The following is a 23,309-nucleotide window of genomic DNA, read 5'->3' as shown; positions in this document are numbered from 1 at the left end:
GGGTAGAGGGGTGAGCAAGGACAAAGGCAGTAGTGGACTTGACAGATTTGGGGAAGACAAGGCCAGTGTAGCTGCAGTCAACAAAAGAAGCGCCAAAGGAATGAGGTCAGAGAGGTTGGGGCAAGTCCTGTAGGGTCCAACAGGAGACTCTTATTCTGAATGAAGGGAGGAGGGAAGTGATGTGACTTGCAGCTGCTGTGCTAAGGGGCTGTGTGGAAGCAGGGAAGGGGAGGACGAGGCCTTTGTCACGGGACCATGCGGGCAGCAGCGAGGACAGTGGAAGTGTTAGCATTAGAGATATGTGTTGAAATCACATCCAATGGGCTTTGGCTTCTGAACATTAATAAGTTAAATGTGAGGTATAAGGAAAAAACAGGAGGCAAGGATTACTCCAAGGTTTTGGACCTGACCAACCAAAACCATAGCCGCCATTATCCGAGAAGAGGAAGCCTGAGAGCAGACGTTCTGGGCAAACCATCCAGAACCGACTGGGGCATGTTATGTTCCAGAGCCTGCTCGACATCTGAGTGAATATGTCTAGGAGATGGCTGGGCCTCCAAATCCAGAGTTCACAATGGACACCCAAGTGGGAGATGGGAAGCTGGGAGCCATCTGCACATAGGCTGTATTGAGAGCCCCGAGGCTGTTTCCTAAGAATATAAAAATTCTGTGTTACTGAAATGAGAAAAAGAAAATGAGATTAAGGACTGAGTGCTGGGCACTCCAACATCAGGAGAACAGAGCGTGATGCAGAACTGGCCAAGGAGACATGGAAACAGCAGGCAGAATGGAAGGAGGGGACACGGCAAGGGCTATCTCAAAGGAAAGCAAGACAGACCAAGTGCCTTTGCAGTCTCAGGGGCAGAGTGAGAATGCACAGGGGAGACTCACCCATGAAGAGGTCATGGGTGACATGGGTGAGAGCAGGTTTCGTGGAACCGAGGAGGATGAAGTCTTCACTGAAGGGAGTTTAAGAGAGAACAGGAAATGAAGACAACAAGTACTAATGTATTGGAAGATTTGCTCTGAAGAGTGGAAGAGAAAACGAGGTAGCAGTTGAAAGGGCAGGGAGGCAGAAACAGGCTTTTCTCTGAGATAGAAGAAATAATAGCCTAGTGTAGGACAAAGGGAAAATGACCCAATAGAGAAGGGTGTCACTGATGATATGGGAGAGAGAAAAAGAACCTGTGGAGAGGCAAAAGTTCTGGGATAGGCAAGAAAGGATCAGAACAGCTTTGGGGGCTTGGCCTTAGCATAAAGCAGCCATTTTCAACAGCTATACCAAAAAAATTTTTAAAACATGCAATACTTCACTATTTAGTCAGGAGCACTGACCTCTTTTCTCTTAGGTTGTCAAATAAAAAAATGACAACAGCCACACAGCAACAGCAGTCTGGTGTGAATGAATCAACATTATATCTATCTATTTGTTAGATCAGTAAAAAAAAGTATGGTTTGGTGTGCCGCAGAATTTTGGTAGTTTATGTGTGCCATGAGATGAAAAAGTTTGAAAATCACTGGCATAAAGCATGACTGCCTCATCCACTCTAAGACAAAATGTTAAGTAGAAAGGTTAACAGGAGACATCATTATTTCACTATGATATGAAATTTAACCCAATTTTAGTCTCCCATTTCTAAATTGGCTATTATTAAACATAGGTAAAAAAAAAAACACAAAACGATACCACATTCAATTATGAAAGCGGTCACTTCCCTAGTGAATTATTTAAAAGACTATAAGAATCAAACAATTACCTCCATGTAATAATTTGTGGCTTCATAAAAATACATTTAGAAATAACATGTACTTGATCCATTATTTTTAATGTAAAATATATAGAGACTCTAATGGTAACAAATAAAAAAACATGAGATGTAGTATTTCCAGTGTATGTTGTGGTAAATGTCATTAGCTGAGCCTGTCTTCTAGTATATTTTTCAATGGTGTGATAGTATTTATTTACCCTGTGTTATTAGAAAGTGAATAGTCACTAGCCTTCAATTTTCACATCACTTGCAGAAAACACATTCCATTTCCCACCCAGTCTGGAATTGAAATTGACTTAGCATCTCAGAACTGTCAAAAATTTCTTTTACAAAAAGGTCTGCTTTACAGAGACTATAAAGTAAGTGTCATCCTTGATGCTTGCATTCTACAGTCACGCTGTAGGTCTGTGGAAAAGAAATGTTAAAACCGTCAGGAAGGTCTTGGAAAGGCCTAGCTGTCACGCTCCAAGCCTCCTCTGGCTTCCTCTGTAGTCAGCTTTAGGGCTGTAGATGTCAAAGGCTCTCTACTTAAAACTGCTAACAAGGAAAAGAAGAATACTCAAAGAATATGATATCAGCTACCCTAGACTTGTCTTTGCTAATAGGTAAGGCTGACACCCACTTTCATGTGTTAAAAACAGGAACCTCTGTCTCCATTCAAATTAAAAGAAGCATCCAGTTAAGTCCTTGGGATTTACAAATTTGGAACTTATTCCAAGGAAATCTCCCAATATGTGTACTTACAGAACATTATGTTTACTCTGTCCAGATGACAAACAGGAAAACAAATACAATTATATAACATTGCTCTTTACAAGTTCTCTGTCTTCCATGAGACAGTACTGCTCCTGTATCATTTAGTTGGGGTGGTTTGTACATACTTAGTTTAACTGCATTCCCTGAATCCCAGCAGGCTGCACTGTATGCCACGTAATTTTACCAACATGAAACTGGTCATTTTAATCCACAAGGCCTGGGTCATAAAAAACTGCAAGCCCTGATACTTCTGACATGAACAAATAAACCCTGTTCCGTATCTTTCCTTCCTACAATATAGGTGAGGGCTTCTGCTTGGTGGAGTTGGGGGTGTGAGTGGGACAACATGCTGCGACCATGTCAGCAGAGTGAAACCCTTCTCACAGCCCACGACCCAGTTCCACAACACCCTTTCAATAAACGATTTTCGTTTTCATGATCACATTCATTTTTAAGTACAAAGCAACCCTAGAATTTTCGGGAAGTAGAGCTACTAAATACAATCTTTGTAGGAAATCCTGGGGCCATGAGAAACAAGTCTTCTTCCAAGAAGAAAGCTTCATTCTAAAGGAAGGACCCTGAGACCCACCTGGACCAGCACTGGGATCTGTGACTGGAACACCTAGCCAGACAGACTCTTTCCAGAAACATTTTATAAAAGAGTGTGTGCCCTCACTCTCTGTGGTCTCAGCAAACCTCAGGATTATCTCTACTTTTTCCCACTGGAAGGAATTGCTGGTTAAGCCATCCCTGAGCAAGATATTGATTTCCTGATCCCCTCATTTTCCATCTAAATTCTGTAACCCATGAGGGCACTTTTCTTTGCCCAAGTTACTTTCAAACTTCTCAAACTGTCCTACCTAGTCATCCACTGATGGGTGACTATCCAAATGGACATCTGCCTGTGTCCCTAGCCACTGAGCTACATAATGAAACCAAATTGGTACATTACATAATCTTGAAAGCATGGATTCCAACATCCAATTGGTATGTGCTGATGATTTCTGAATACGCCAGCAGCTAGGACCATGGTTTTCCACTGTGAAAAGGGGCTAATAAAAAAGATAGAAAAAACCACTTCTCTGCCTTTTCAAGCAGTAATTTAAACCCCCAAGCTTGAAATCAAGATCAAAAAGTTCCAAATTGATTAATATAGAATTACTAAAACCATCAAAACTGCTGATGTCGTAAACAAAATTCGTCAACAGCCACTACGAATTCATTAAAAGTAAATTTATTGTTTTTTTTTTAAACAACTGTGCAACATGTGCTTCTCAAGCCATTTTTGAATCTGGTTTGTTGTTCATCTCTTCTCAGGCTTCAGTTTGGCAAGGCTGAACGAGAAACACGGTACAGACACACAGTTAGTACGTACAGGTAAGGGAAGCACAGCAATCGTGTTTGTTACTCTCTCAACAGCTTAAAAGAGGTAATCCAACTACAACATTAAGTTTTAAAATCTGATCATGTTCATCGTGTTCTACAAACTATTATATTCTAAAAAGGGAAAGAGCAGTAGATCTGATTTCAACCAAACAAGGTTTCAAACTAAATTATCTATTTCCTCTTACAGACTGAATAAAACGATGCTGTAGAGGCTAGGTCATCATTTTAACCATAATTGGAGGATTCAATTTTAATAATGGTAATGCTGCAACATTACTTTGCTTTAGCTTCCAATGTGACAGGCTCTCAGCTGCCACAGACCAGACAACAGCACCAATAAAACTGAGATGAGCACAGTGCAGACAGGTCTAAGAATTAGAGTGTGGACAATTCTAGGACACTCGAATGATAGTAATTCTGATTTTTCAGGAAAACCAATATCAAATTACACTTACACCAGGGCTGGAAATAGCAGAATAAGTAATTTTAAATGCTAATGTTGTGTTAATTATTTCAAGTTGGACACTGAAACTAAGGCAAAAACATGTTGCTCAATAATGCTGTTGTTTTCATTTAAAAAGGAACACATTTAAAACATTACACAGCAGATCTCTCTCCTTCTAAAGTACAAACTTCCATCCTTGGTGAAAATTTCATACAATTGCAGAATTCTCAGAAATATTTTACAGCATTAAATTTGAATAGACAAGCATCTGAGAATCAACCATATATGGACTCAACATTTCAGCCCACCCCCTGCTCTGCACATTGCACACGAAACAACTGCATTAACAAGTCATGTTCACAGGCTCCGTGAGCACACGCAGCTCTGAGATACAAAGCCACTTTAATTAAGGCAATGGGAGCTCCTTATGTGCAAAAGATGTTGTATGTACAAGGAGAAATTCATACAAACATGACACACTTTACACCTGTTATTTGAGTCCTCATAGATTTAAAACTCACATGAAGGGAACTCTGCAGAATAGGGATTCATATGATACAACATTCTTCCCTAGAGTTGTTTATCAATCATTATATCATTTTTAAAGTGACCACCATTCAATGTGTGAAACAGAAAACAGTCATTCCTATATACCAATGAATTAAAGTACCTGCTCAATGTGCCACAGCTTCTGCTGGTAGGGCTCTAAAAATATGGCCTATCTATGTGGCCCTCATTAAAGCTAACCAAAAATCACAGACACCCTATATGGGTAGAAATAGAGTGTGTGGTTTTGTTTTTTGGGTGGGTGATGTGAGGGAAGGGGATCCCACCAGCCTATCTTTGAAAGAAAACATACTATTACATTCTCAAGCAACTAAAGAGAAAAACCTCACATGCCTAGAAAACTAGACTCCTGATATCTAATGTCCCTTCCCCTAGCCTTTTTTTTTTTGTTATCTGAACCAAAAAGCAGAAATAAAATAACAGCGCCACACACACACACACATGCATGCATGCACATACACACCCCTGCACTATAGTTCTGGCCAATGTTAGGCAAGTCATACTTGAATCTCCTTACAAACTGTCCTAAGAAAAGCATGTGCATGCACACATTTTTACTAAGCTATTTAAAAGCAACCTTGCTAGGCCCTGGCTGGTATAGCTCAGTGGACTGAGCACAGGACTGCGAACCAAAGGGTTGCAGGCCAGGTCCCCAGCAGGGGGTGCATGAGAGGGAACCACACATTAATGTTTCTCTCCCTCTCTTTTTCCCTTCCCCTCTAAAAAGAAATAAATAAAATCTTTAAAAATAAAATAAAATAAAATAAACCTTGCTAAGAAAATTGCATCCTATTTAAAAGAACGAAGAGAAAGGAATTTTATTTTTAATTTTAACTTTAAAATCTTCCTATACTCCCTGTTATTTAAAAAAAATAACAGGATCAACTTCAGAGTCTATTAGTCTCAAATAATTAGATCCAGTAAGTATAAAAGAAGTTAAAAAATGTTTTGAAAAACCTAACAACACATTAAGTCTTCTCAAACACTAAGGAGAAGAAACACTAATGGTATGAAGAAGTGACTGAGAGCCAACAGAAACCCATTTTCAAGAAGCAATATTTGCTAAGCTTTGCCCACTTCCTGAAGAGATGCATGAGCACTGCTCTGCAGCCAGAAAGAAGGCGGCAGTGATCAGGAGAAGGACACAAGCTCCCACAACCCTGCTTAGGACTGACTTACATTTTGCACGTGGTGGTGAGGGGAGGCTGAGCCTGACACCCCAAAATATGTCCTTTTTTAGATATTATTTTAAGCTGGTTATTTTTTTAAAGTATTTTTTAATTTGTATTTTAAAGATTTTATTTATTTATTTTCAGAGAGGGAAGGGAGAAAGAGAGAGAGAGAGAGAGAGAAACATCAATGTGCGGTTGCTGGGGGTCATGGCCTGCAACCCAGGCATGCACCCTGACTGGGAATCGAACCTGCAACACTTTGGTTCACAGCCCATGCTCAATCCACTGAGCTACGCCAGCCAGGGCAAGCTGGTTATTTTTAAAGAATGAAAGACTCAAGAAAAACCTTTAATCTTCCCCCTAACTGCCTAAAAGAATTTAGATAGGGGGCCTGCTTCAGGAAGGAAGCTATCACCAAAGATAACCCTATTTCAATATGCACTAGTGTGACAGGGAGGAACCTCCCAAGGCCCATCTACTCAGAGTCTTCTCTGTGTCCCACTGTTAAAGATGGCAGGTTCCACGTTCTTAGGGAATCTCCCTAAGTGTATACACAATAAATTTGCTCATTTTCTCTTGTTAATCTGCCTCATGTTAATTTGATTATTTGTCCAACTAGAAGAACTTAGAAGGGTAGGAGGAAATTAATTTTTCCTCCCCACAGTGGTGTGGCACTCTCCTGGGAGAAAAAGCTGTTCTGTGGAATTCATGTACCCTCCCCGGGGCACGGCCTCCCACCACGGCTGACTTGGAGCTGGCAGCACAGCGTCTGGGGAGGCAAGGCCAAGAGGAGCCGTACCCAGGACACAGCGCCAGCACCATGCCAGTACAATCAGTGTGAAGCACCTCAGAAACAGAGATCATAGTAAAATGTAATAAAACAATTAGGAAGTGACAAATGTTGAGTATTTTATAGAACATTCAATTTTTAGTAATGGTTGTGTTTAACAACTGGTTGGCAAAATCTCTAAAAACTGAACTGGCTTTCACAAACCAATGTGGGCTGACTCGAACAAATCATTTATATGGCATACACCCAGAAAAGTGTAGATGCCTCTGATTTTCTTAATAGCCATTCTTAAATACTGGAAGAATATAAACTTAAGTTTTACAAAAAAACCTTTAGCCCCTGCACCTAAACATGAAAGTTGATCTACAAGAATATGCAGCCACTCAAAGTTATAAAAGGGTCTGCTTCTCTGTCATAAAGATGGTTACAGATATAGGCTACAGAATTTGGTCTAGAAAAAACATCACATATTTCACAGAACTTGTAGCAAAAAAGGGACTGGGCTGTGTTGTACTTCAGGGTCCCTTTGAAACAACATACATTTACCTCCCCGTGGCCCCACGCTCTCTGCTCCTCTGGCCCCAGAAGAAAACTCTACCACAAGGCTTCTCTTATTCTGGAGTTACAAGTTACAGAACAAATAATTTATAAACAAACTACAAGTTTGCTTATTCTCTAGTCCAAGAGAAGAAGAGAGCCATGTCTACCAGATAGATGTTAGCTGATGAATGGAAGCTAACAAGCTGGTATCCTTCACTAATACTTAGTGGAAACCCTGAAAATGAGATGGGGCTCCAAGTGGCTCCAGTGAGTCACAGGAGAGGCTTGCTCCCCTTCCACAGTCTCTACTCTGGAAAATACAGTTGTATAAATTCTTCACATTTTAATTGATAGGCAACAGCCTTATTTCTGTGTGTGGTGTAGGTGCCTGTTTATGAGCTGTCAGTTTGCATATACAGAATGGAAAGTCCCCTGGCTGACACAGAACCTGAAATAAAATGGTGATTAGAGCAATTTCACCCCAAGCATTCTTGGATGTGGAGATAATAAAAAAAGATGATCTAAATGAAAATGCATTCAGAAGGATCATTATATAAACAAGAAAAACTCTAATGTAAAACTATGAAAATCCCAATGTTCTGAAGCACTGGAGATGGAAACCCAATTGTATTTAAATTAAAGCTGGCATGCCAACAGGCCAGGTTTTGTGTTATTGCCATCTATAGCTCATTTCTTCCGTGCACTTAGACACCTACAGAACACATCTGTTGTGTTGTGTGGCCTGCAGGCTGGACCCTGAGTCCTCAACTTTGCAGGCTTGACATATCTGTAACTCCTGACTAACTGAGGTCAACCTTGAGATCATCAATTTAAAATTCTGTGAAAATAAAAACTCATTCACAGTGCCACTTTAAAAATGGTAAAAGGAAAGGTTTCATACTGTAGTATAACTACTTTGTGAACAGCATGATTTCAAATTTAAACCATCATCACGATATGTCTTGGGGTATAATTTATGGAACAATCAAGTAATCTTTCTGTTACATACTAAATACCTGAGTAGTATAAGTCAGTCACCTTAGATGAACATTTCTGGAAGAGTTGCAGTGCAACTTCTTAACAACTTGTCACTTTTATTGTGTAGCAATGATTTGTAAAGAATGATATGCTAAGTAATCCTGGAATATAATTTAGGGACACAAAAACTGCTGTCAGAAAACAGCCAGAGACTACATTTAATGAAATCTTTACAGATCTGAAGTAACATATGTTAAATTAATCAACATGGCTTAATTGAAGCTCTATTTGTAGCATTTTTAGTAGACTTGTTATTAATGAACCTTTAAATGCTACTGCTAACCTGAACTATGCTAAATTTAAATAATGAACCATTGTTCCCACTCACAAAAGAACAAACACAGCTCTAACAGCCCTTTGTCTCCAGGGGGCTGTCGCTCTTTGCCTGGCTAAGATGCAGGCTTGCCCTCCATCCCCTCAACAGCCCTGTCCGTGGCTGGCACAATATCATCTTTAAGGCTGCTAAAAAGGTCTAAAAAAAAGTGAAATCCTCAAGAATATAAAAATGAAGTAGCTAAGGCTAGAAATTAGAAAAGAATTTTGGTTGACCTCAAAGGTATTTTCAAATCTGTGTTTTCAGTAGTTTTTATCAGCCTCATACACATGTTGAGGAATGACCGGGTTTGGGTTGGTGAAGACTTACCTGAACATATCTCCCAGGCCCTTCAGCATTCCCTTTTTGGCTTTCATTTTATCCTTTTCCTTATCTCTATCTTTCTTCTTCTCTTTTCCAGATTTATCCTTTCTCCTATTAGTCTTATCTCCTTTCTCTTGGTTTCCATTCATTTGTCTATCCAGAGAATGTGAAGGCTGGTCACTGGCTGTGGACACAGACTCTCGCCCCGATCTTGAGCTTTCTTCTGTGTCTTCTTCCACTTAGAAGGAAAAAAAAACAAAACAACAAAAAACAAATAAAGAATACAGTGAACCAAAGGAACAAAACGAAGGAATCTAAAATATATGTGAGGGTATTATTTCCTCAGTTTTCTACTGTTAGGTCCTGCCATTACATGGGCTGCAATGCTATCTACTTTTGCGTGGAGTTAAAACGGACCCTGCCATGTGGATGATTGCTATCACATGTGTTGCTGTGGGAACTAGCTGACCCTCTCATAGCATAGAATCATAAGGGTCCTGGTTCACTATATTTGCAAAATATAAAGAAAACAAGCCACTCCTCCCCAAGTGCTTCCTCTCCTCCTGGGTGAGGGTGAAGTGGATCCACTCTGGACCCTCATTAATGTGTTAAACTATGCCATTCTCTAGTTAGCACATCAATGTTGGCACGGTTCCTTTCCTCCGGCTCCCAAAGGCATCCACTTGTGATTTCTGCACACAGACAACTGTATCTGCACAGCCTCTGTAACTTTTCCTTATACTGCCATAAAATAAGGCCAGTCTACATGATGGAAGGCACACAGAGGTGAATGGAATCATGAAAATGTGTGATTCAATAACTTTATACTCCTCCGAACTTTGTAAATAAAAATGTTCTACTTAGTAATAACAAGATTCTGTCCTTCAAACAAAAATTTCATAAGCATATAATCCAATGCCCCAAACTGTTTGCATCTGACAGAATGACAAGTAACTAGAGTGGGTTTCCACCTACTAAAAAAACTTTTAGAACTTCTATATTAAGTGGGAAGCAACAGATGTACATATTAATAGCCATTCTCATAAAATCTTTTCTGAGATTAACTGCCTAAGGTTTGGGGCTTCGAGTTATACCCTTGAATTCTGAGATTTTTTTTCATCACCAAATATAGTACAAATCAGTATTTTTAAGCTTCTTCTAATGGAGAACCAAATAGAACAGTTAGGCCTCCTCCCAATCTTTCACAAAGAACAGACCTCTAAATCAAGTTAATATATCTTCAAGTGAATTAAGTGTTGCCTCTCTATAAACAAAGGGTACCTAAGTTAGCAATACACAATATCATGAGTATAATTAGACCTATTAAAACAAACTCAATATCTTTAGTGTTTTACTACTAAACCCTCACATATCTGAGATTATGAAATGATGACATGACTACAGCCAAGTGATAGTTTTTTTTTTAAAATGCCATCTATTTTCCATAACACTAAAAAAAAGGTATATAATTCTTTTTGTTGACACATTTGGTTAAAAACGTGAGCCAACATGTTTCCCATCCTAGCAGGTCATGCTCTAGGTTCAGCAAACAGTAAACACATCACCAAGCCTAAATCCAGGTGATAGTTTGGAGGTCATTTCAACCAACGTCTTCCACTCAATGCTGAGAAAATAGGAAGATGTGGTGCCAGCACACTGCCAGCCTGGGCACCTTTCCATATTACACCCTTGTACTGTTGTACTTGAGCAAGACCTTCATGCATTTTTGGTCAACTCTGTTTATGATTGCTAGATGCCATGCTTCACACAGCATGTATTCTAGTAATCTATCACCTAGTCATTACACAGTCTACCCAGAAGATAATCACAGCAGCAAGAAATACATTTCAAAAACCTGTCAATCCTGTGTGGTCACTGAAGGCTGTGTGTGACTTGTGGCTCACATTGATGAAATCACTCAAGATGGGCCATCTCAGAAAAACTGAGGCGAGGCAGCAGACCAGGTGGGTGAGGCTGGCCTCTGGGAGGCAGTGGGCTGTGAAGGCAGGGCTAACTAAATGGGAAACTGAGACTCAGAGTTGACTATGGATGATAGTGGGCCACAGTGGGAGAAACTCCCAGTCTCACAGGAGAGTCTGACAGAAAGTGCATTAGAGACAAGCAGGCAAGCTGCACTGTTCCCTCCTGGGCCCTCCACCCACAGGCAGTGCAGGAAGTTGGGTGGCCTTGCCCAGGTGAATACCAAAGGCCCTGCCCCCTTATAATTTATCAGGTGCGCCAAGACAAAGAAATATGGCCCAAATCAAAGAACAGAGCAAAACCTCAGAAAGAGAACTAAGCGATGAGGAGATAGCCAACCTATCTGATGGAGAATTTAAAGCCCAAAATGCTCACAGATCTGATGGAGCTTGGTCGAAAAATGAAAAAGCAAATGCAAGATACCCAAAATGAAATAAAGCAAAATATTCAGGAAACCAACAGTGACAGGAAGGAAACTGGGACTCAAAGCAACATTTGGAGCAAAAGGAAAAAAAAAAACATCCAACCAGAACAGAATGAAGAAACAAGAATTCAAAAAGGTGAAGAGTCTTAATAAACCTCTGGGACAACCTGAAACATTCCAATATCCAAATTATAGGGGTGCCAGAAGGAGAAGAACAGCAGCAAGAAATTGAAAACTTATTTGAACAAATAATGAAGGAAAAGTTCCCCAATCTGGTAAAGGAAATAGACTCAGGAAGCCCAGAGAATCCCAAAGAAGTTGGCCCCAAAGAGGAACACACCAAGACACATCATCAAATTACCCAAGATTAAAGATAAAGAGAGAATCCTAAAAGAAGTAAGAGGAAAGGAGAGAGTTGCCTACAAATAAGTGCCCATAAGGCTATCAGCTGATTCCTCAAAACAAACTTACAGGCAAGAAGGGGCTAGAAAGAAGTATTCAAAGTCATGAAAGGCAAGGACCTACATCCAAGATTGCTCTATCCAACAAAGCTATCACTTAGAATGGAAGAGCAGATAAAGTGCTCCTCAGATAAGGTCAGGTTAAAGGAGTTCATCATCACCAAGCCACTATTATATGAAATGCTAATGGGATTTATCTAAGAAAAAGATCAAACATCTGAACAGTAAAATGACAACAAACTCACAACTATGAACAAATGAACCTAAAAGAAAAGAAAAACAATGAAAACAAAAACTAAGCAAACAACCAGAATAGGAACAGAATCAGAGAAATGGACATCACAGGGAGGAATTTCAGTGGGGAAGGGAAGGGAGGGATAGCGGGAAAAGGTACAGGGAAGAAGAAGCATAATTAGTAGGCATAAAATTGATGGGGAGAGGTAAAAAATGGTATAGGAAACAGAGAATTCAAAGAACTTGTATGTATAATCCATGGACATGAATTAAGTGGGGGGATGCTGAATGGTTGAGGGGACAGGGTAGAGGGGGATAAAGGGGAAAATAATTGGGAAAACTGTAATAACATAATCAATAAAAAATACTTAAAAAAAGAAGCTAGGTCAAATGTGCAGTGGCTCTAGGATGGGCTAGCAACTGTGTACATGATCTCAGAAATGCTGACCTCCCTCACAGAGATGACTCTGTGCCGAGTTATCTAACTGTGGGCCACTCCCCTCTTCCACATATAAACAGGGATTGTGCAGGTTTGTTAGAGGAAGCCAGTTACAAGTTTTAGATGGCCTTTGCTAGTGAAAATCCAAAGCCTTGCAAATAAATGCTGAGTTAAGTCTGTAATTTTCTGTGGCCTGCATAAACCAAGGAAAGGATATCCTAGCATACTGTCCCAAGGACTTGCTAATTATGTGAAGCCTTTTCAAACGACAGCCCCTCCATAAGAATATAAATATAGCTTTGGTGGGGCTGTAGCACAGTGTAGCAACACCCTTGACACACTGTGCTCTGATGGTCAAGCACTGCCTCAACCCTTTGGGAAATAAGTGTGGCCTCAACTTTGAGATAATTGACCAAATCACTATAAAACAACTCTGAAAAGTTCTCAGGAGCTACAAACCTAAGTCTGTTGGTATACTCAAATAAAATAGATGGATGCTGGTGGATTTTCTAAAATTTCCAAACTGCAAAACTTCCCTATCTCTTTCTACAAAGTTTCATTATTGCCCTTCTCATATGACTATCTCCCATTCTCTAAGCTGCTGAAACAAGAAATGCTGGGCAAACCTCAGTTGCTCATAAATGGCTGTTTACATGAAAGATGACTGGTAAGCCTGGCTCATGGCTTCATCTCACCACACAAGCATTAATCCAGTCCTAGGTACCACTGCTCCTCTGGCTTCAGAACGATGCCTATTCTCCTCCAACCAAGTATGAAACAATGAGCCAGACCCCAACTGCAGTAGCACCAGGAAGGCCTATTGAACTCCTCAGGGTTAAGAGGCACCACCCCAATTCAGTCAAAAATCCACATGTAACTTTTAACTTCCCAAAAAATTAACTACCAAGAGCTTGCTGTTGACTGAGCCTTACTGATAACATAAGCAGCCCATTAACACATAGTTTGCATGTTATGTGTATTTTATACTATGTTCTTACAATAAAGTAAGCTAGAGGAAGGAAAACATCATTAAGAAAATCATAACAGCAAATATACTTACAGCACTGTACTCACTTACTGCAAAATGTCTACATGTAAGTGGACCTGGGCAGTTGATGCCCGTGTTGTTCAAGGGTCCACCATACATGGTATGGCTCTCATCAGTTTCTGGTGTATTTTGATGCTATTATTATTAGTGCTGTATGTGTTGTCTAATGGATGGCACACCCCCTTCAAATGTCTGAAACTATAAAGGAAAAAAATGAGCCCAGTACATGTAAATGACTTTGTCATCCACAGCAGCCGTCACCATAACTCATGAATGGCAGTGTCGGCAACTCTGCGAGTCCTCTGCCTGATAGTTGGCAGAAGTACAAGGGGCATATGCCTGCTCTTGGCTTGGTAACAGAATAAAGGCAAAGCCTTCACAACTAACTATACACTGAAGTCACATTTGTTGCCAATTCTTTTCATATTCACAATAATTTTCTGGTGTATGTAATACCACTTATTTTCTAAATTGGGTGAAACAGAAAATTAGTATTAAATCATTTATTCACTCTGGGTTTTGTAAACTCATTTCCTAAAATAAAAATTTCTAGCTAAGATTCCTGCCCCAAGCAAGTAGATTATATAAGATGATACTTGCACATTTGAGGATTCTTTATGCTTATTTTGAACATTCTAATTTAGATAATACATTATCGCAGAAATTCTTCTGGGGTGTACTGAGTGCTCTAATCCCTTTGATGCCAACTAATTAAAACTATTTAGCAATATGTAGCTTCATATGTACAAACATAAGATGTTCTTTTAAAGTATTACATTATATATGTTTCAAACTCTAAAATTATTTGATAGGGAAAAATAAGAATATCTTACTTTTACCCCATCCCTATGCAAGATTACTGTCATTTAAAAAACTTAAATAAATTGGTTACACATGCTTAATTTTAACATACATAATATACTCAAGATCACTGATATACTAGTCAGGTTATTTTTAAAGTTTTAAAACAAATCTTTGTGCATTTAATACTAGCTTTATAATAAGGTACAATTCAAAAATAATAAAATAATAAACTAATAAAATAAAAGACCATATACATTAATTTTTCAAGTAAGAAAAGTACTGGGAATATTTTAGCAGCAAATGGCTTAATCTATTGTGTTCATACAGTAAATTATAGTGCAAGAACTAATCGTAAACCTACATTTAGACAATTTACTATTTTAAATGATATATACATTTTATTTTCTCTTTAATTTTGCTCATCTTTACATATTATTCACTTTCCTTTTGCAGATAGCCTGCAAAGAAAGATGGTTATCTCCTTCCAAAAAGAAATTTCTATTTTTGCCGAACATTTACACCTATTTTAACCAACTATGCACTGAACTATCAGTTATTTTCCCACGCAATTGCATATACAGACACTCTCAAGTTTCTCTTTTTTAAAGAAGGTATAATTGAAGCTGCTTATTTCTCTTTAATTTGGCACATTCTACAATTAAGACATACCTAATTACCATGTTTCAACAAATGCAAATAAAGCTCAATTAAAATTCTAGTCCAAGTTACAAATTACACTACTCAATTCTGCAAGGTATCTTGTTAGGACTGAGTCACCAATAAGTTTGGAAAAAATTGGGCACTTGTATGTTAATGATTATGGGGGAAATGACTAGATTTCAATTGAAACTCAAAGTTCTGTACCTTATACCATAAATATTTCTATCTAATCATCACAAACATTTTATTGTCAAAAGTTGACTCTAAGCCCCATGTTCATTGGTCTTCTTTCCCCACTGAGAAGCAATGCTACTATTGATCTCTGCTGGGTGCTTATCCAAAACCCATTTCTCCTTTCTTCCTTCCCAATGGAACTGATTGTGTTCACAATGCAGCTGGCTTCAAGGGGCAAATCTATTATTAAATTTACATGGACCTACAGGTGCGTACCATGTTCATTTATTAGTCCAATGTTATTATCCCAGAATGACCCCATTAACCTGAATGGACATATTCCATGCTTAGAATGGCTTATGTCCCTCTGTTGGTTATGAACAAGAAAGTGCAGTAAAACGCTCTGCAGTTACCTCTGGACTAAGGACAGTGCAGGCAAAAGAGCAGAAAAATGTTGGGTCTTCAATATCAACACCAACGAACCAATAATGCCTGACATTGCCAAACTAACTCTAGAATTCAGTTATGTAAGACTATTTATTTCTTAATGGTTTGAAGTGATCTGAGTTGAATTTTCTGTTAAATGCAGCTAAAAGTATCCTAATGAGTACATTATATAAATCAAACTTTAGAGTAACTGTGAAATATGTAAACTGCTATTTATCAGAAGTGTAAGATTTAACCGTGATTGTCATGCTAGACAGCTCTAACAATTTTATTATAATTAAAGGATTTGTTCAGACTTGTTACTAGATTTAAATGAATTGTTAAACGGGTATAAACAGAGGAATACAAAAGAAAACTGGTTTTACTGGTACTTCCTCTTTGCCAGTAAGTGAAGATTCGCCTCTGTGGGCACAGTCCAAAGAAGCATCACTAAATATTTGTTGAGTGAATAACAGAGTGATTGAACTAAGAGCTAACCATGTGAAAAAACTGTCCTTTACTGCTTCCTATTTAGATAGAATTACCCCTGGTATTAGAAATACCTAATGATAGAAACAAATATTCCTGAGTAATTTATAATTTACTTTGGAAGACAAAGAACTAAACATGGTAATTGCACACAGGATGACTGTGTGCAATTACTTCAGACTGCACCTCTGTAAAACAAAACGTGAAAAACATAAGTGAAGACAAGACATTGGCAAGAGAAGACTTCAGAAGACTCAACGAATACACTCACTGCTGCCAATGTCTACTGATGAATGTTAAGTAGAAGACAATGTAATAAAAACAAGTGAGGACTGGACTTCCAGGCAATGAATGCAAAGTCCTGTGTACAATTTGAGAACTGTGGGGACATAAATATTATTTTTGTTTCTTACTTTAGTTGAGTATTTAACTTTGGAAAAGGAAGAAAGATGTAGGAAATGAACAGCTAGAGATACAGATGGTGTCGAATAACAGGATCTGCTTTTCTGGACTCTGGCTTTTAACATTAGAGTGATAAGCTCTTGGCAAGGGAAAAACTTAGCTGTTTTAGAGCACTTTACAAAAAGAACCCACGCATACAAAGCAGGCATGAAATATGAAGAATTAAGAAGGTCTCATATTAAAATGTGCAGTGGGAATAATAACTTAAGAACCAAGAGTATGGACACGAAAGGAGAAAAGATATGAAAGAATCAGGTAACATTTATCAGTGGCATTATGGAAGAGGTTCAGGAGCTGGAGGAAAGTTCAGAAAGATGATTCCTAAGATGGTCTATTCTAAAAGCATGTTTATTTTTTAAAAAGTAAAACCTGCAGTTTATGTTGGGGTGGGAGTGTGTGGGAAGACAAAAACAACAAGATCACTCTCCCAAATAATCTAACACTGATTACCAAAAACCATTCTTCACTTCTACTCTATATTCAAACCTTGTCTATAATGCTCCCTCCAAATGAAGCAGGTGAAATGCTTGTGAAGAGATTGGTAGAATGCCATCTCCACTATTCCACCTTTCCCGAGAGAGTGCTGCAGCCGACATGCAATAGGGGTCACAGCCTCAATTTTCTGAGCCCTTGCACATTCCTTTTCAGCGTCCAACTGATTTTTATATTCAGTGATGGTCCACACTGGATACTGTTTCCAGTCCACGCGGTCAATGTCTACTGAAGCTGAGGCTTTCCGTTCAACACACAGAATGGACTGGTTATATAAAATGTTAACATTCATAATAACCCTGCTGTTGAAACTGCCACTAAAATTTTATTTTAATCAAGGAGTGAGCTTGGTGTCGAGTATATATTTTAATAATATACAAAACAACAGGCCACCAGTATGACTTTTTAAGTGGAAAACAAAACAAAAATAACAACAAAAATTTGCAAATGTAATTGAAAAAAAAGTGAATGGTTAGCAATACCCTAGAGTTTGATCATTTACTGAAAACTGAAAATGACTTCTTCCCTGAGGCCGGTGCTCTTCAGTCCCATGCCACACCGTCCATACTGGGGCACACACAACACTTCCTTGATGTTGAAAAAATACTTTATACTAATAAGTCTCAGAAACATTCTACATAATCAATTAGGGCTTTAGAAAATCAAGGGAAAACCAGGTTGTTCAGAAAAAAGTTTCTTGAAGAAGGAAGACCATGTAATGTACACCAGACCCGGCAGTAAGGAGACACCCCTCTCTGTGCTGCGCAAGCGAGCACAGGAGCTCGGGGACTGTAAGCCTGGGAAGGTGATTACAGAGCTTCCTCAGCAGGTCTACAGGCAGTACAGCCAGTCAGCAGATCCTAGCAATAACCTCAGATATTCAATAATGAGAACTTGGGCTAGACTGGACAGAAGGAGTGAGATTAGGAGTTCCTGAGGAAAAATTAAGAAAACTTGGCACTGGAGTGATTACACAGTGAGAGGAAGTTCCTGAGCCTGGAATGCTAATGAGAAAAATCGCAACATCATCATCCACCTTTGTGTGAGTTGCAAAGTATGTAAATGCAGTTCCTTCCTTTCCTCTGGCACTGCCAAGCATCATCACTCACCTGGATCATGCCATTACTATCACATAACTGATCTTGCCACCAACAGTCATATTCTCAGTCTCAAGGCCCCAACAGTCATATTCTTTTACTTGAAATTCTCCAAATGCTCTTTAAGGTCCTTAGTGTAGCTAGAATACAAATAGTTTAAACTATTGCTGTCAGTGATCTGTTTACTGCCTACATCAGGGGTGTCAAACTCATTTTCACTGGGGGCCACATCAGCCTCGAGGTTGCCTTCAAAGGGTAGAATGTAATTTTAGGACTGAGTAAATATAACTACTCCTTAACTGCTAAGCAAGAGCTTGGCGCTGTCGCTGGGTAGAAACAAGGCACTGGGCTGGATAAAACAAGGTGGAGGGCCGGATTTGGCTCTAGGGCCTTGTGTTTGCCACTTGTGGCCTATATCTTAAATCCCATTCCTCACTATGCCTTCACCTGCTCTATGCACATCAACCAAACAGAACTACAGCGGTCCAGAGGTGATGCCATTCCATGTCCCGTGCTCCCCATGCTCCCCGTGCACCCTGCTGAAGATCACTCATCTCAGCTAATACCGCTCTCCGGGAAGCCTTCCCCCCTTACCTGCCTCTCCACTTCATTCCAGGGGCTGAGTAGCTACAGAGCTCTTTGGTGCCATGGTAACCTGTGCACTACAATGGCCCTTAACTAAACCACTTCTCAGTGTCTCTTTACCCACTGGGTTAAAGCACCCCAGCCTGAATATCAGACTGTAGGCACCACACTCATTTAAACACACTTAAATAGTTTAAAGTGGTTTTAATGTAATGGGTTTTCCCGTTTGGAAGTTTAATATTCTAGAAAAATCACAGGACGGAGAATTAGAAGGTATGTATTCTATAATTCAGTTCCTAAGTAAGAACTTGGTCAACTATTTAAATACTTTTTTTCTTATCAAGAAAATGGTTAAAATGAGAACTCTTTAATTCAAACACTTCACATGTGACTTTTCTTTGTCCTTTTTGGCTTCAGCAAAAAGAATGTAATCTACATACTGCATTCAGAAACTTCCTAAAATTAATCAAAGCTCCTTTTCTTAAACTGCAGGTGATATTGAAGTATACAAATTGGCATAAAAAGATAAAATAGGTTACTCTAATTTCTAGCATTTCAGAAAAAAATATTTTATAGATTAATATCCAATTATCCATTAGAACAGCAACCAAATAGAAAATCTTTTACAAAGTTCTTTGACTTTAATTCCCATGCCCTGAGTTCTTTCACATATTTGCTGTAATCAAAGGGCTCTGCTTAACATAAACTTAGACTTAGCTTGAATTATTTTTGCTCAAACATAGTGATGAAAGGTGGCTAGAAAGTGTGCAGAATGTGAAGTAGAAAATCTGAGATAAAAATGCAATAGGTATTTTGTAGCTAATAAAAAACCAGTAATTCCCCTGAAATAAATTTACGTTGGTAAATCAGCTCTCATATTAGCTGATACACTAACATAAATTTAGTTTCTTGAAATCTCATACTGTTAACCTAAGTTATGTATATTGTAGAGCAATGCTTTTTTCTTAAGACTTAAAAAGTACCCTAACAAACAAAGTAGGTAAACTATTCAAAAGCATTTTGTCACTATGTTTTTAAGTCCTACAGGTTTGTACATTTAAAATTCTAAACTACATGTATTTTAAAATTAACAGGCACGATTAAAAGGACAGCATTTGGTTTCCTTGTGTTTCTCCTCCCTGACCCCCTAAAAAGCTGTTACTAAATTGATAGTAAGGCTTATAACTTGGCAACTTTTAATTGAGGAAAAATGGAACTGTATATTTTTCAAAAAGAAAACAAAGAAATGTTACTGTATGCATTTTCTCAGTAGCAACAGAAACTGATTGATTACTGGGGGAAGGCGGGGGGAGGCTGTAGAAGCCACTTGCTGAGAGCCAGGCAGTGCATGTGATTTGCATACAAGAGGGAGCAGATTGTAGATGCCCTGACCTGTCAAACACAGGTAGGACCTTGGAGATAATGGGTCCCAGAGTACAGAGCTCCATCTTGATCCAGACAGACACACAACATGGAGAGGCCAGATGGATTAAATGAGAGACAAAAACGCTGGCTTCTGCTGTCTCCACGGGAAGAACATAAGTGTTACCAAAGATGACAGCCATCAGATACCACATGGGCCAGTCTCTGGCCCCCAGTGTGTGTCGGTGTCAGGATTTCAACACCGATGAGAAGAGGCAAGCCCACTTAAAGCCAAAAAATGGAGCCACTGGGGAGGGGCTCAACCCCAAGTGACAAGAGCGATCAAGGTACTGGTGCCAAAGATGAAATGGGCTCAGCGAGGGGAAAAAACAGCAAAGTCTGTCCACACCCCCAGCCTGGGCTCCCTCCTTACGCAGCTTTTCAACAACAGCCCTCTCTATCCCAGCGTTTTTAAGGAGCACTAACTGCATCCTTACAGAATGTGCTGGATGATGAAAAAAAATGGTCAGCTAGACAGTTGGTCCCTTTTTCAAAGCCACGTTCAGTAGTGACCCGGCATTTTCATTTCAGCAGGCGGCTGCAGCTGAGGCACACCACAGACAAGAAAGCCTCCCTTCCCCAGGTCCAGGAGCACAGACAATGGCAGGACACACAGGCAGGGCTGGTGCTGGAAGGTGAGGAGGCAGATGCACAACCAGCAATGAGAATGCAGACTCAGGGAAGGGGCAGTGACAGTAAGTGTGCCCTGAGGATCCATGAGCCAGACTCTGAAAAAGACAGTGTTGAGACAACTAAAGGAAGAGCTTGCTGGGCGGAGGCTTTCTCATGACTGGAGCCAGAAAACACCTTTTTGCTTCTAGTCATATGCAAAGGTGATGTTCTACTGACCACCAGAGTAACATAAGCCTTGACAGATTATATAGATATATTTTATATATAGTATATATGTGACAGATAATATACATAGTATATGTACACATTTTTTAGAAAAACAAAGAGTTTGCTAAGGGAGTGAGGTCTAGGACACATAGGTGCAGTGTGGGATATGAAAAGGACAGCGGGGTCACAACTACCCCACTTGCTGCAACTGTCTCTCCCCCTCTCTCAGGCACATAGTAGAGCTAGCTATGGGGGAACTCACTTATTGATACAACACATAGTCACTGAATCCTATGATTCGCCAAGTCCTGTGCTGGTTCTGCAGGAGTGATGCAGACATGATGTGTTTTCCTCTGTGGACTTCACAGAGGTGAGAGAGGAAGCAAGCAGGACTTAGGGAGGTAACTGCAAGGTCACAGAGAATCATGGAATATGAAAACTAGAAGGGACCTCAGAAACCACCAAATACAGAGCTTTTCAAACTTTTCATGAATGACAGCAAACTACCTTTTATTAAAATTAAAATTTGCAAAGAACCACAATGTATTTAAAGTGATTAAAACCCCCACAAGTGCCAGGCCCAGAAGTGGTGACATCAGGGGCAGGGCGGCCAGGAGTCTTGGCAGAGTCCCAGCTGCTCACCCACCCACTTACTACTGACCCCCTCAGCCACTGAGCACCCCACCCAACCAGACGTCACCATACACGATGTGAAAATCACTGACCTAGTTGTCCAAATCTTTACTTTTACAAATGAGAAAATTAAAGCTCAAGGATTTTAAGTGGTTTGACCAAAATCCCAAACTGGTTAGAAAAATGTGGACTAGGATGCAAGTCATCTAAACTCCAGGTCAGTGTTTGCTGCACTCTATTAATTACATTTCAACAATTCAAACTGCAAATATTTGAAATGTATGGCAGTTGTCTTTCACTTGTCACCCAAAGTTCAGCAAACTGGTCTGAAAAATAAATAAAATCAAGACTTTGGAAAACTCAGTACTTTGTACGTGTAAATGCTCACGTCACGAGGGTCACTGCCAGCTCCTGTCCAGAATTTTACTTACGGCTTACAAACTGTGATTAGTCTATCTCCTTGCTTGTTTGTTTTGTCTTGATGATAGCTGGATGAATAAGTTTTAATGTTATATTCTTAAACCTGTTATTTCCAATTTAAAAAGGAAACTAAGCTCACCGAGGGACAAAGTCAGATGTCCACATTGGTGGAAAGTTCTGGAGGCTGTCCGTATAGAATTAAGAACATGCCTCATGTCGATAAGGATTCCATCCCCTGTTACATTTGAAATGAGTAACATAATTGGAAAAAAAACTGCATTTTATAAGGGGATTTAAGTAACATTTTAACAAGAGCAGGTTCAAAAGCATCATAAATTGCAGATGCTTAAAAAATAAATAGCGAGGGGCCGAGTTCATCTCTTACTAAATATATACCCAGGACAGACCCAGACAACACCTACAGGTAACAGGGTTCCTCCCCGGAAGGGCTGCACAAGCCATATCTGCGAGGATGGCAAGGGACCCTGGGCACAGCAGGAAACGATGCAAGAAGGTTGAAGATATGACTCAGGATCTTGGAGACCAGGCTTGGCAGCAAAAGTAGGAAATATGTTCTTCATCTGGCAAGAATGGGCTGCATATATTTGAAATCACTGGCTGGGTGAAGTGAAAAAACTGTCTAGATTTAGACGAGAACTGGGAGGGGAGGAGGGGCAGCCATCTTCCCTCTGAGTGTTGCTGTGCCTGTTACACTATGACAGCCATGCTCCCAAACACACACGCAACAGGCAAAATTATAGAATTTTGCTTAAAATCTCCTTAGAATGTGACTTTTATTTAAAACTCTTCTTCCCCACCACAATTTTCCTTACATATGAGAGAAATGGTCCACACAAAAGTTAAATTGCAAGTAATTTCCAATCCACTTCAATTTCCTCTGGTCTCCACTTTAACTTCTAGCTGTGGTGCCTCTGACTTTTCTTACAATGGTTAGATAGAGTCACATTTGAAATTAAAAAACTAAAATGTTAATTAGTACTTAGGAACAATATTAGCTAATCAACAGTTTTTACTATAACCACTCCTAAGCCCTTTTTCTTCTAAGTAAATAGACCAGTAGAGTTTTTTCCTTATTTTTAAATTGAATGGTTATATTTA

The 23,309-nt window shown here is 39.4% G+C and overlaps 1 protein-coding gene across 25 annotated transcripts in view; it reads right to left on the bottom strand.

The window, feature by feature from the left end:
- PARD3 (par-3 family cell polarity regulator) overlaps positions 1 to 23,309 on the bottom strand; it is a 689,179-nt gene that overhangs the window by 225,918 nt on the left and 439,952 nt on the right. For 22 of the 25 annotated variants that reach the window (XM_036017299.1, XM_036017347.1, XM_036017963.1 and 19 more), the window contains one exon: positions 9,107 to 9,338. In XM_036017299.1, the coding sequence (XP_035873192.1) occupies positions 9,107 to 9,338 (232 nt within the window). Of the gene's footprint in view, positions 1 to 3,743; positions 3,860 to 9,106; positions 9,339 to 23,309 lie in introns of those variants that run through there. The other 3 variants (XM_036018112.1, XM_028506909.2, XM_028506911.2) reach the window with 1 other exon arrangement.

Source organism: Phyllostomus discolor, chromosome 1 (genome assembly GCF_004126475.2).
Source record: "Phyllostomus discolor isolate MPI-MPIP mPhyDis1 chromosome 1, mPhyDis1.pri.v3, whole genome shotgun sequence".
Classification (NCBI taxonomy): Eukaryota; Metazoa; Chordata; class Mammalia; order Chiroptera; family Phyllostomidae; genus Phyllostomus; species Phyllostomus discolor.
Note: the sequence above shows the minus strand (reverse complement) of the source record. Positions and strands in the feature narration are given on the sequence as shown.